This window comes from Gadus macrocephalus, chromosome 11 (genome assembly GCF_031168955.1).
Source record: "Gadus macrocephalus chromosome 11, ASM3116895v1".
Classification (NCBI taxonomy): Eukaryota; Metazoa; Chordata; class Actinopteri; order Gadiformes; family Gadidae; genus Gadus; species Gadus macrocephalus.
Window position 1 is genome coordinate 15,061,777 of NC_082392.1, and position 12,500 is coordinate 15,074,276.

The 12,500-nt window shown below is 43.6% G+C and overlaps 1 protein-coding gene across 1 annotated transcript in view; it reads right to left on the reverse strand.

Annotated features, from left to right (window-relative positions):
• The window catches only part of rims2a (regulating synaptic membrane exocytosis 2a), an 87,050-nt gene that overhangs the window by 55,802 nt on the left and 18,748 nt on the right, over nt 1-12,500 (reverse strand). The window contains 3 exon segments of the mRNA XM_060064873.1: nt 7,288-7,299; nt 8,429-8,639; nt 11,327-11,419. Coding sequence (XP_059920856.1) covers nt 7,288-7,299; nt 8,429-8,639; nt 11,327-11,419 — 316 coding nt within the window.

Here is a 12,500-nt window from a genome sequence, read left to right on the forward strand (position 1 = left end):
TTACCCAGGCGCTGGATTCAAAGAAACAAACACAGAGTGCCATGGGATCAATAAATAATTTCCTTTCTAATAGTTCCCTCTCAGATCCAGGGTACTTCCAATGATACCAGTAATCAGATTTTTTTCCCAGAAACCGATGGTTGTGGTGTGTGTGTGTGTGTGTGTGTGTGTGTGTGTGTGTGTGTGTGTGTGTGTGTGTGTGTGTGTGTGTGTGTGTGTGTGTGTGTGTGTTTTTGCTTGTGCGTGAATGCGTGCGTCTGTTTGTGCATGGTTGCACGTGTGTGTGTGTGTGTGTGTGTGTGTGTGTGTGTGTGTGTGTGTGTGTGTGTGTGTGTGTGTGTGTGTGTGTGTGTGTGTTGTGTGTGTGTGTGTGTGTGTGTGTGTGCGGATTTGTGTATGTACACTGCTGAGTTTGATCTGTCCTTCAACTTACAACATTAATCTTCTCCTACATGATCTGCATTAAAATGTCCCCCCTCATCGTGACAATCCACCACACCTTGGACGCAGCAGTAAATTGGCATCACATAGTGAAATATATGAACCTATGTATGCCTACTTCATATGTAATCTGAGGAGGCATATTAGCAAACGCTTCACAGCGTACTACTTAAAAAAGCTCACACATAGAAGCCCTAGTTTGCGTCAAGAGTTTGATTAATGTATGAGCGCCCTCTTGTGGCCAGTTCCTGGCACTGCTGTATTAAAACAGTGAATCAGCATGATCCTCGAATACACGCTCTACGACCACTTAGGTGGAGATCAACTCCAATATTAAATGTTATTATAGACAATTTATTTATATCTAAATAATATTCTCACGGATAGAGACAAATTAATATTGAGATGTTTATGATGCAGCCATTTTCCCGAGAAATGTCGTTGTTTACGATTGAAAGTATAAAAATAGAGACCCACCACACATGACAAGGTGGTTTTGTTCATAGCCTGGTTGAGCAGCAGTGGAGCCAAAGGGATGATTCAGAAGAGATGGCCTGTGCTGAAATATTGATGTGGCGGTAAATGAACTGTCATAGGTATCATATTGCCGGACCTGAACCGGACTGAACTCATTAAAAACTCATTGTTTCGGGAATTAAGTGTTTCTTAAAACAAGCTGAGTCTGCAAGTCCTTAAATAAACCAGAATGAATGCAACAAAGCACTAGTGGGCCTATGATTGTTCAAACTCGTGATAGTTAAATGACTGTCTGCTTCTATTATAATTTTGTTGTTAGGCCTACTTGTCGTGGGATTATGTGCTAGAAACACTGCCTTGGCTTTACTTTTCTATAGCCGATTTACAAATTAGGACATAGGCTATATAATCACGTTCGGGCAAACGTGGCAGTCAACAGCATATAGTGCAGCTGCATTCAATGTTTTAAAAATAAGCAAGCATATAAAGACCATGTAGATGAGAAAGTTTTCAGGCCATTTTGGTGTGATTCATATATGAGAGTGGACCAATGAGATTTTAGGGGCAGCGCCTACATTCACATGCTCCCACACTGGCGGCACGTGGTCAATTACATTTTAATGAGCTTCTAATTTTAGTCTGGCGCGGCCGTAATAATAATAGACTGGATGCACATTTATGCAAATCAATTGGAATTCACAGACATGCCTCTATTTTAGATCCATTATATTTTACATTTTGCACGACACCACACGATTTCCAAAATGGAATTGCATATTTGTTTCACTGAGCTAAAGAAAAAAATGACTAAAAATCGAGGATACATTCCCTGTTTACAAATGAATGCATGTATCCCGTTTTGCACCATACTTGCTTAAGGTTTGCATTTTTCCAAGATGCATGCAAAATATTGCACTATACAGCCTCTCACAAGATCCATGCAGCGTAGATGAAAAAATCTCAGTTTATCAATGAACACGACCCATGCAAAACGCGATTCAGCCGCCAAACGCAGACATGCCATTTTTAGCTTACCCATGATGCTGCCGGGAGAAAAAAACGTTTTTTTTAAGCAAAAAAATAATAATCTATGCAGAGCAATGTCTCGGTTCCTTCTTCAATACAGAACTGGCCGCAGTTTCTCTATCTCGGTGTCCCTGTCTGTGTCTGTGCCTGTGTCTCGCCTCAGAACGTAGAGACACGGAGAGCTCCGACCTTCAGCACCGTGGACAGCTCCAACTCACACAACAGGCTGACGAGGCTGCCGCCTGGAAACACCGTGAAGGTTACACGATGCTGACTATGGGAGTCATTGGGACGAAGCGAACCAAACGCTAGCGTTCTCTTCCCAATATCCACCAAGGTCTCTCTCTTTGCTTGCTTTTTTGTTGTTATCCAGGTAGGCTGAGTGAGCAGCCAACGGCTTTTGGTGCTTCAAAAAAATACAATAACACAGTCTGACTGAAACGACGCATATCCGTTGAGGGAACGCGAGTTAACGATAACTCGCAAATCACGCATCGTTCCCCCACCGCTATAGGTATTATGACGTCATTAATAGACGCTCGCGCGATGCTACCGCAGCTGATTATGTGTCCATATGCGGCGTGAGGCTGCGACTCGGCAGGAGTCCGCTCAATCCGGTTTGCGAGTGGAGGGGTTGTGTGCGTGTGTGTGTGTGTGTGTGTGTGTGTGTGTGTGTGTGTGTGTCGTCTTGTTGAGGGTTATGTGTGCTTGTGTGTGTGCTTGTGCGTTTGCCAATTGTGTGTTTGTGTGTGTGTGTGTGTGTGTGTGTGTGTGTGTGTGTGTGTGTGTGTGTGTGTGTGTGTGTGTGTGTGTGTGTGTGTGTGTGTGTGTGTCGCGTGGGTGGGAATGAAGCTTTTCCGGATCTCATTCAATAATAAAGTGTTTGTCGACTTTGAAGGGTGTACTTTGAAGATAGCCCGAGTGAATGCTTTGACTTGTGTGCGAGTGGGTGTGCGTGTGTGTGCGTGCATGCATGCATGTATGTATGTGTGTGGATATATGGGGGAAAGGCGAGATACGTGACATTCTCAAATATTCATGACATTACAAGAAATGCTTTAGGACGTAAAGCGGAGACTGTTTGCATTTCTCCACATCTTCACCTTGGAGAGGAAATGGTGGCAGAGATTCTGCGACCATCACAGGACTGTTTTTCTGAAGCCTACACAGCCCCAACATATAGCATCCCATCGGGATCGATCAGAAGGCTTGAGGAGGCTTTTCAAGGCATATGGAGGATAAGCACAGATAAGGCTGGGCCATATTATGGAAACATGTATTTTCACCACAATCATGGGGAATTTTACTTGATATAGATAAATGTCACGATATCATTAATTCAAAATACCATCTAAAAGCTGAAAATTCAAGTGTATGGACATTTTTTGTGTAGTATTTGGCTAACAATGTTTTAAATCTCATATTTTGAGATTTTGAACAGTGATTCATTTAGACTCTAAAACTGGGTACCACGATAAGTTGATATCTTAATTCCATGACTATCTTTGAATACCATTCAAAGACGATGACGGATAATATTAAATGATTGACCAGCCTTAGCACAGCACTCCTGAAAGATTAGAAGCTGATCACCTTCCGCAGAAAAAAACATTTGAGCTACACTGACTTTGACATTTCAAACATATTTTTCTCTTTCATTGTTGGGATTCCAATAGTTGGTTGAAGAAGCTCTGTATTCAATATTCATTTAATAAGCCGGAGCGTCCAATATTTTATATTGAACGTGGTTACTTAGTATGACTATGAGGAGAGCTTAACCATAAAATGAACTGATTTCCTGATGACCTATTTCATAGCTTTTCACCCCCCTGAAACAAGCAGACTTGGCTGCAGCACAATGTTGGCTCTCCACACAGCCAAGCAGTCAATAGGCTGCCTTTTACAGTCAGTCCCGAATTTGTGTAAAAAGACCGGAAAATGCCTTGAAACAACCCATGTTGCATAATTTAAATGTTGACGACACACTACACGGTAGGCTGGGCCACAGACTCTCAGGTCAGCACTTGTCACGTTTCTACCTGTGAATGACCGACTTGGAAATGTCTTTGGGACTCAGAGGCCAAAAAGTCAGTTCTATAGTTTGTTTGGTTAGTGAGGATTCAACTTCAAACTACAAGTTATGAGCGACATGTGTCGCTCACTTGCTACTGCATGGCTTTAAAATGGCCAGGGTTAGGATAAGATAAGATAGTAATTTAGGATCCCAGCTGGGAGATGCTGGGGCCACACCAACCAGGACAGGACAGCAGTGGAATAAAAACAATAGTATTCAAAATAATATTCTTGAAACATAGAATATGTGATTTTTAGACAATAAGAGGAAATGGGGAAATGTCAACGCAATCATCCAATTTATTGCTGGGGTCACCCATGCTAAGGTGAGGTGTTGTAAGATAATTAGGATCTTACAGAAGTCTCTACCCAATTTTGTATATTAATTATTTATTCATGAAAATGTATTCATAAAATCAATTGACATCGGGATGCATGGGTTAATTACAGAATTCCCAACTTAGCAGTGAAATATCGGTCTTTGCCCCGATAAAAATAATTTCCCTATAAACTATCTCTTTAACCCTCCAACCCAGTGTATCGGCTGCTGCCTATAAACTCAACGCAGACACAGAGACGGTGTAAATATTGATGCCGCTTCTCAGAATGAGATCTATCCCGCCACCGCTGTCACTGTTGGTGCGGGAGAAGAAGAAAGAGTAGATGCAGGGTAACAGAAATAGCAGACAGATCGCACCTTCATCATCGCCTCACACCAACAACGTTTATGTCGCTGCCGTTTTTTTTGCGATCAGGGGCAATCACAGATCTTGCCACCCAACAGCTTCTGCAACTGCAGTGCCATTAAAAACAGTCAAGGAAGAATTTTCTAGTTCACCCTCTAAATCCGCACTGGGAACTGCAGAAAACATAACTTTGTCTCATCAATCATCTTTATTCATATCTTTTTCCCACTGCTATGTTGGGAATGTGGAGAACATCTTCAGTGCTGATCAACCCTGAAAATGTCCTCCAAATTCCCATTATGACCCAAACTATCTTAAACACGGTGTGCAGCAAAGTAGGTTAGTGAGTCGTCTTCTGTTTCTCTTTTCCTACTGAAAGAGAATCTGGCCATGCAGACGGACCAGGGAACCAAACCCTGTTGGCTGGCTGGCCCCCGCTGGCCTCTGATGGCCCTCGCTGGTCCAGAGACACTGGACTCTGTCACCAGACACAAAGAGGACAGGCTGGGGCTTTGACCCCAACAATGATGACCACATCTCCTATACTGCTTTCCTCTCTCACTCTCCTCCGTATGACTCTCTTTGGTCTCTCGCCATCGCCTGTCTGTCTGTCTGTCTGTCTGTCTGTCTGTCTGTCTGTCTGTCTGTCTGTCTGTCTGTCTGTCTGTCTGTCTGTCTGTCTGTCTGTCTGTCTGTCTGTCTGTCTGTCTGTCTGTCTGTCTGTCTGTCTGTCTGTCTTTCAGTCTGTGTGTAGGTGTGTGTGTGTGTGTGTGTGTGTGTGTGTGTGTGTGTGTGTGTGTGTGTGTGTGTGTGTGTGTGTGTGTGTGTGTGTGTGTGTGTGTGTGTGTGTGTGTGTGTGTGTGTGTGTGTGTGTGTGTCTCTCTCTCTCTACCTCTCTCTACCTCTCTCAACCTCTCTCTAACTTTCTCAACCTCTCCAACCTCCCACTGATCATCTTCTATATTTTGCTGCTGTCCTGCCTGCCATACAACTACTCAAGCCTGCAATTAGCTATGTTGCAATTATATGAATGATGGTCTTTGATCTTGCTTTAATGTGATACAAATGTGAATGAAAGAACAAACAGCAAGAGCTTATATAATACATGTTGATAGTGATATGTACTGTGTATCAAACACCTATCCAATGTTTTTTGTCCACAAACATTCACAAACCCGTTTGCATACGGACACAACGTACATTGTTTCCAAAAAAACAAATGGCTGTACTGTTTCTTTTTGTGTGTTGTTAGTGAAGGCAGGAGTTTTAGTAGATGTTTAACTGATGTTTTACTGAGGACGGGCGAGGGTCACGATGGTTGAAACACCCGGAGCGGTGTTTTCCTTTAATACCTTCTCTATGAGACAGTGATCATGACAGTCCTACCGACCTCAGCGGGAACAATGAGAGGCTTATAGAGCAATGAGGATCAGGGATCAGGCGGCCACTTGGATTTCCTGTGTGCCTGTCCTGACATCATTTTTTCGTTGCTTCATTCATTCAGTCATATTTGTCATTATTATATGTTTTGTTTGTTTGTGCACTCATTCATCTGTTAATTTAGTTTGTTTGTTTACTCGTTCATCCTTTGATGTTGTTTGTTCATTGATTAAGCTATTTATTCGGTTGGTTTGTTCATTGATTCATCTATTCATTTTGTCGGATGTTCATTGATTCATCTATTAATTTTGTTGGTTTGTTCATTTATTAATCTATTCATTTTGTTCATTTTTTCACTCATTCTTTCATCCATTAATTTAGTTTGTTTGTTTGTTTGTTTGTTTGTTAGATCATTCATCCATTCATTTTGTTTTTATGTTTGTTTGTTCACTCAATCATCTATTCATTTTGTTTGATCATTCATTCATTCCTTCAGTTAGTTTGCCTGTTCTTTCATCCGTTCACCAAGTCCTTCGTAAGAAATCTGACGAGACACCCATTCTTCCACACTGACGCACACCTTCAACCGTCTGGGACACATTCCAAGCACAGAACATATTTTCTGCAATACCAATTCTTCACCCAAGGCTATGCCTTTCCGATGAACCCCGTAATGCATTCAACTTGCTGAATCAATGAAATGCCATATTTGTTAAGTGGAATGGTACAGATAAACAGCCCTAGGCAGATTCAATACTGTGTTTTGGTCATTTCAAGCTTCTGTTTGATCCATGTTGCCGGTACAAAATGGATCAGTACCACCCTACTGGAGAAATGGTTGAGCATCGACTCGGTTGAAAATTGTACATCCATCAGAGCTGCACTTAATCTAAGCGTGCGATTAGGCTTTTCCTAATCATCCGGTTGCTCCTATTTATTTCTGCCATCAATGCAAATATATTTTTATGTGAACCAATAGCAATAGAAAACAATACAATTATTTGTATTGCTTGCCATCGATTTTTTTACTTGACCACCATTTGACCCACAGACAGACAGATTGGACGGACAGAGATTAGTCTGGGGCAGGTTTCAGATTAGTTTTGACCACTGTATGTGTATAGATATCATGACAGCGTTTGGATGAGCGATGTTTGTAGTAAGAGAGACAATCCAAGGGAAACACAGAAAAGGGTTTGCTGACCACTTTGTCCTCCTGGTGCAATTCCATGAAAGCAGGAATGCAGCAGAGAAGGAAGACCGCAATAAGGGATAGGGACAGGGAACAGGGAAATGCAGAGTTTAAGACAGACAGAGAGAGACAGGGAGAGAGATATGGAAAGAAAGAGACAGACAGACGGACCGACAGAGAGACAGACAGACAGACAGACAGACAGAGAGCGTGAGAGAGAAAGAGTGAGAGGCATTAGCAGTAGAACCAAAACACATCTGATATACTAACAGCAGAGGATTGGTCAGCATCACATGAGAAAAAAAAAGAAAAAAACAGCTAAGCTCATGATGCTAAATTTTAAGCAGTCTAAATGCTAAAAGCCCCGGCTTATTCTCGTGGGGGCGGATTTGACCGAGGTTAGCTAAAGATACCAGCACTGCTACCAGAAAATAAATAAACAACAGTAAAACTAGATTCCTTTAGGATAAAGACAGAAGGAGAGCAACAGCGCCCTCCAGTGGCATGGAAGACAAACAGTTGAAGTTAGATAGACAGACGGTTAGACAGTTAGACAGTCGACAGTAGACAGTTAGACAGTTGGACAGTTAGACAGAGATAAGGGAAGGTGTTGTGTTGCGTGAATGTTAGCTGTTGAAAGTGAAGCGAGTTAATAAGAAGGCATTCAGGGTGAGTGTTTACTTGTGAGCATTAATGATTGGACCGGATGTTTATAATCTGTGTCCATAATCTGAGCGGAATGAGCGGCCGTTAATGCAATGTTGGGTCTGTTCCCCTCCCCCCCAATCCAGATTTAAATGTCAATGTTTCATAATCTTTGGATTTAAAAAAGTAGTGTGAGCAGCAGAAGGCCCGTTGGGGTTAAGGGTGTGTGAGATGTAATGTGTTTGTGTGTGTGTGTGTGTGTGTGTGTGTGTGTGTGTGTGTGTGTGTGTGTGTGTGTGTGTGTGTGTGTGTGTGTGTGTGAGTGTGTGTGTGTGTGTGCGTGTGTGTGTGCGTGTGCGTGTGCGTGTGCGTGTGCGTGTGCGTGTGCGTGTGCGTGTGCGTGTGCGTGTGTGTGTGTGTGTGCGCGTGTGGTGTGTGTGCATGCATGACTGTTGTGAGTGTCAGCAAATAGTAATAAGTGCCAACAAAACATGGAAGCCAGGGTTACCTTATTTGACCTCAGAGACACCCGGCCGCCACACCGAGCACAGAATTTAGTTTGGCAATATGAACAGAGGTGGCCACAGCCATCGGCAAACTTGGTTTTATGGCAAATCCCACAGGTAGGGGCCTCACTCTTCTGGTCCAGAGCCGGCTTGGTCTCCTCGCCCATCTTCTTCACCTGGTCCTTGTAGGATTCAAACTGCTGGTGCAATTTCCTGTAAGCAAGCAGAGAGCAGGCCGGTCAGGGGAATGCAACGCTCCATTACAAGGCTCACCGCAGAATTGTGCTCTTCTTTTTGTGTGTGTGACCTAAATGTTTATATGTTCCCAGGAAGACCAAACTGACGTTTCTAATAGTTTAGAATAACTCTTGAAAACTCTTACAGTGTCTGCTTTTATTCTCTACTAGCAGGGAATATGGGATTCACTCGCATCTTGGACATAGATATATAAACACCACATATTTGTTTTGAATTCAATGTTAAGGTAACTATATCTGACAAACTATAAATATACTCCCATAATGATTCAGTCCAATTTGACCTTGCAGACATGCACAATGCATGACATTGTTGAAAGTAAAAGCAGACTCTGTCCGCTAAACTCTTTGGTCCCTGATAGCTTTGTGTGTCTGGGTGTCGGGGGGTTGGTGTATCAAATTTGCTTTGCAAGTTTAAGAACACCACCTAATTCCACTTTCTCAGGTTTCCCCAGCGTTTAATGAATCATTTGCCCCCGTGTTTCTATATCGGCGGCCAGCAGTAAGGCGAGATGGATAATGCCATTGCGAGACAAAGAGACACATCATATACGAAACACACACGGTAAAATTGCGTCACAGACCTCCAGCGTAAGAGATCACAAACATAGACGGGCATGAGGGCAGATATGTCGGACGTCCAAAAGAAGGGCAAATAGTGCAGTGTGGTACCAGGGGGAGGCTCAACTCCCAGCCAAATGGTTCTGGGTTTGAACCCTGAACATCCTTGAACAAGGTGGCTAAAAGTCAAATCAGGGTTTGTGTGTAAAATGATCTCATAAATTACTTACCCTATTACACTGATCACACTGATTACACTGATCTTAGACTTTTTAATATATACATAAAAGTCAGGGATCGGTGCTGGTCATCTCTTCTTACTACAGATGGACTAACAGCTCCTGTTGAAGGTGAACAACCATTCTAACAGGTCCTGAGAGGCCCTGGCAGAAAGCCTGAACTATGTACTCTTCACATGCATTTTGTATGACACGTGTCAATCGAGCGTCTCCCTGGAAACTAAACACTGCACTGACTTCATAACATGGATGATCAGAATTGGTTTGGCCCCACATGTCCCCCTGCAAAATTCATTAGCGCTGGTGAATTATTGAGCAGCACTATCCGTTTACCACACAGAGCCCTGCGAGACAAACATGCTGCGCTCGTCCACAAACGCACCTTCAGTGCCCAAAATGTAATTGATGGGCATGTGCATGTATGAGTGTCCCGCCATTGTGCTGAAGCATGCTTTTATCTGGACCTGTGTGAGGATTACTGTTCTGAGTGGAGATTAGCAAGTAAACGTGTTGAACAGGTCTCACTGGAGGACAATAGTGATAACACTATTGTTCTGGGGTTTTTGGTACCCATTCAATGTTTTCCAAAAGTGGCCTTCGACAGTGGCAGCACAACATCGGCTCTGAGGCTGGTTTGCTAAAGTTAGCAAATGGAGCCAAATGCTAATCAATATTCAACATCTGTGTGGAGCAGCCAAAAATATATCAACTACAAGCGTACAAAATAAAAGTTGTTCCTATGCTACTTTTAAAACACAATGTTTTTTGGCACACCATGGAAGATAGATAGCGAGCCGTCTGAGAAAGCGAGGAAAGCTGATTTAATCTTTGAGCGATATCTAGTAATGCTAGCATGGAAGTCAAGTATTATTCTTCATAAGTTCTTCATCGTATTTAGCGTTGGTCGGTCTGTCTGTCTGTCTGTCTGTCTGTCTGTCTGTCTGTCTGTCTGTCTGTCTGTCTGTCTGTCTGTCTGATTGTCTGTCTGTCTGTCTTTCTGTCTGTCTGTCTATCTGTCTGTGTGTGTGTGTGTGTGTGTGTGTGTGTCTGTCTGCCTGTCTTTCTGTGTGTGTGTGTGCGTGCGTGCATGAGTGTACGATGTCTATAAGTATTTGTATGCCGGGAAAACAACATATCTGTCTCAGCGGTAGAATGAATACAATAAAAAGTTGGGTGGTGATGATAAGTGAGGGCGGAGTTGGAGGTCACAGCGGGAGATAATGGCTCCACCGATGTTGGCCAAAGTGCAGGGCCAACATTGTCCACCGAAGGTCACAGTACCCATCGGGGTCATACGCGGGCAAACGCAGGCGCCACAGCTGACGTGTAACTGTACGCAGCTCATTGTCCCGCCCCAACGCCTGCGAATCGGAGCCGTCTTACCTCTGGCCCTGCCTGGGCTCAGCCAAACATGCCCCGAAACATGAGCCCGCCTCTTGGAGATATGACAGATCCAAACTAGTTACCGTTGAAGAACAACTTTTAAACGCTGCCGAAGCCCTCAGGATACATATATATCTAAGGTTACATATAGTGTGTTGTACGTCAATCTGAGACACCTTTCTTGTTGCACGTGCTATACAGCAGCATGATTCGTGAGAACACTCAGGGTGTGGTGGAAGTCTGTGTAAGTGTTGGATGTAACGTTAGGAGAAACTCGCTAGAACCCCCCTGGCTGGCATGCTCTGAGAAGCTATTCCCAAGTCAACAGGACGCTGTGTGGCCACCGGGTGGCAGCACCTCATGCTCAACCTTCATAGGGGAGAGTTTTATTATGAGATTTCTGTGGTTGAGGTTGGCAGAGGGGGATTTTCAGAGGCAGGGATCGGGGCTGTTTACTTACGCGTCAGGCTCGGGCTCCTTGTCATTTTTGGACTTTTCCTGGGGCTGAAGAACGTTATTTACCAGCTCAGTGATCCCACTAAAGGCAAACCACCTGTTCAAATAAGCAAACAACACTGTGACTGGAACATTCAAGAACAAGGAAGAGGCAGAGGCATTGTGGGAAAGACAATATGGCCTGACAGAGCACTGAGGAGGCGGGCTTTGGACAATAGAAGTGGGACCAACAGCTGAGAGGGGGAGGGGGCAGAGGAGGGGGTCCACCAGAACCAAAAGCAGAGAGAGGAGGAGGACACCAGGACAGCACAGGTGACAACCAGCCAGAGAATCAGTCATTCAGTTTTTGTTGTTTCACAGAAGACAGAGCGAGATATGTAGAGAGAGAGAGACAGAGACAGAGACAGCGGCAGATAAGTAGAGAGAGAGAGTGAGAGAGAGAGAATGACAGAGGTAGTTACCGAAGACAAAGAGAGGAGAGAGGGAAAATGACAAAGAGATAAAGTGGGGTGAAGTGGAGAGAGGGAGAGCAAGAGAGACACACAAAGAAACAGACGGACAGACGAGACAGAGATAGGCAGAGAGACATTGTTGCTTTGCAAGAGAGAGAGAGAGAGAGAGAGAGAGAGAGAGAGACAGGGACAGAGAGAGAGAGCGAGAAAGAGCACCCATTGCAGAAGAAATTATATGTCTGAATGTTGAAGAAGAGAATAATACAAATACTTATAGCTACAGTAATAATAATACTATACACCGGCACAAATAACATGGATCATGGATCCAGTAGGAAAGTCTAAAAGAGGAAAGCTCCACAGCCAATGGAGATGCAGGTAGCACAAAACATTGCAGCATTTCAGGGAAACTGAGTCAATGTAGTCAGTCAGGTAGGTAAACAGATGTTCACACTCAGTAGCCTACTTGAAGATCAAGTCAAAATGCAGAGACAGTACAGCAGGGGAGATGCATCAAAGAGGACTAAGCGGATACAGTAAGAGCCCACACAAGCCAAAGAAATGCAGATGAGGAACTGGATGGGGAACAGCGGCCAGTTAGAAACCCAGGACAAAGGGAAAGGAAAGAGGGACGTTATTGTACAACATGGTTCGAAGAAAAAGCAGCCATCATTGATTTCACAAAAAGTAGTCTGTATTTACTGGTCACAATTCATCTAAATTAAT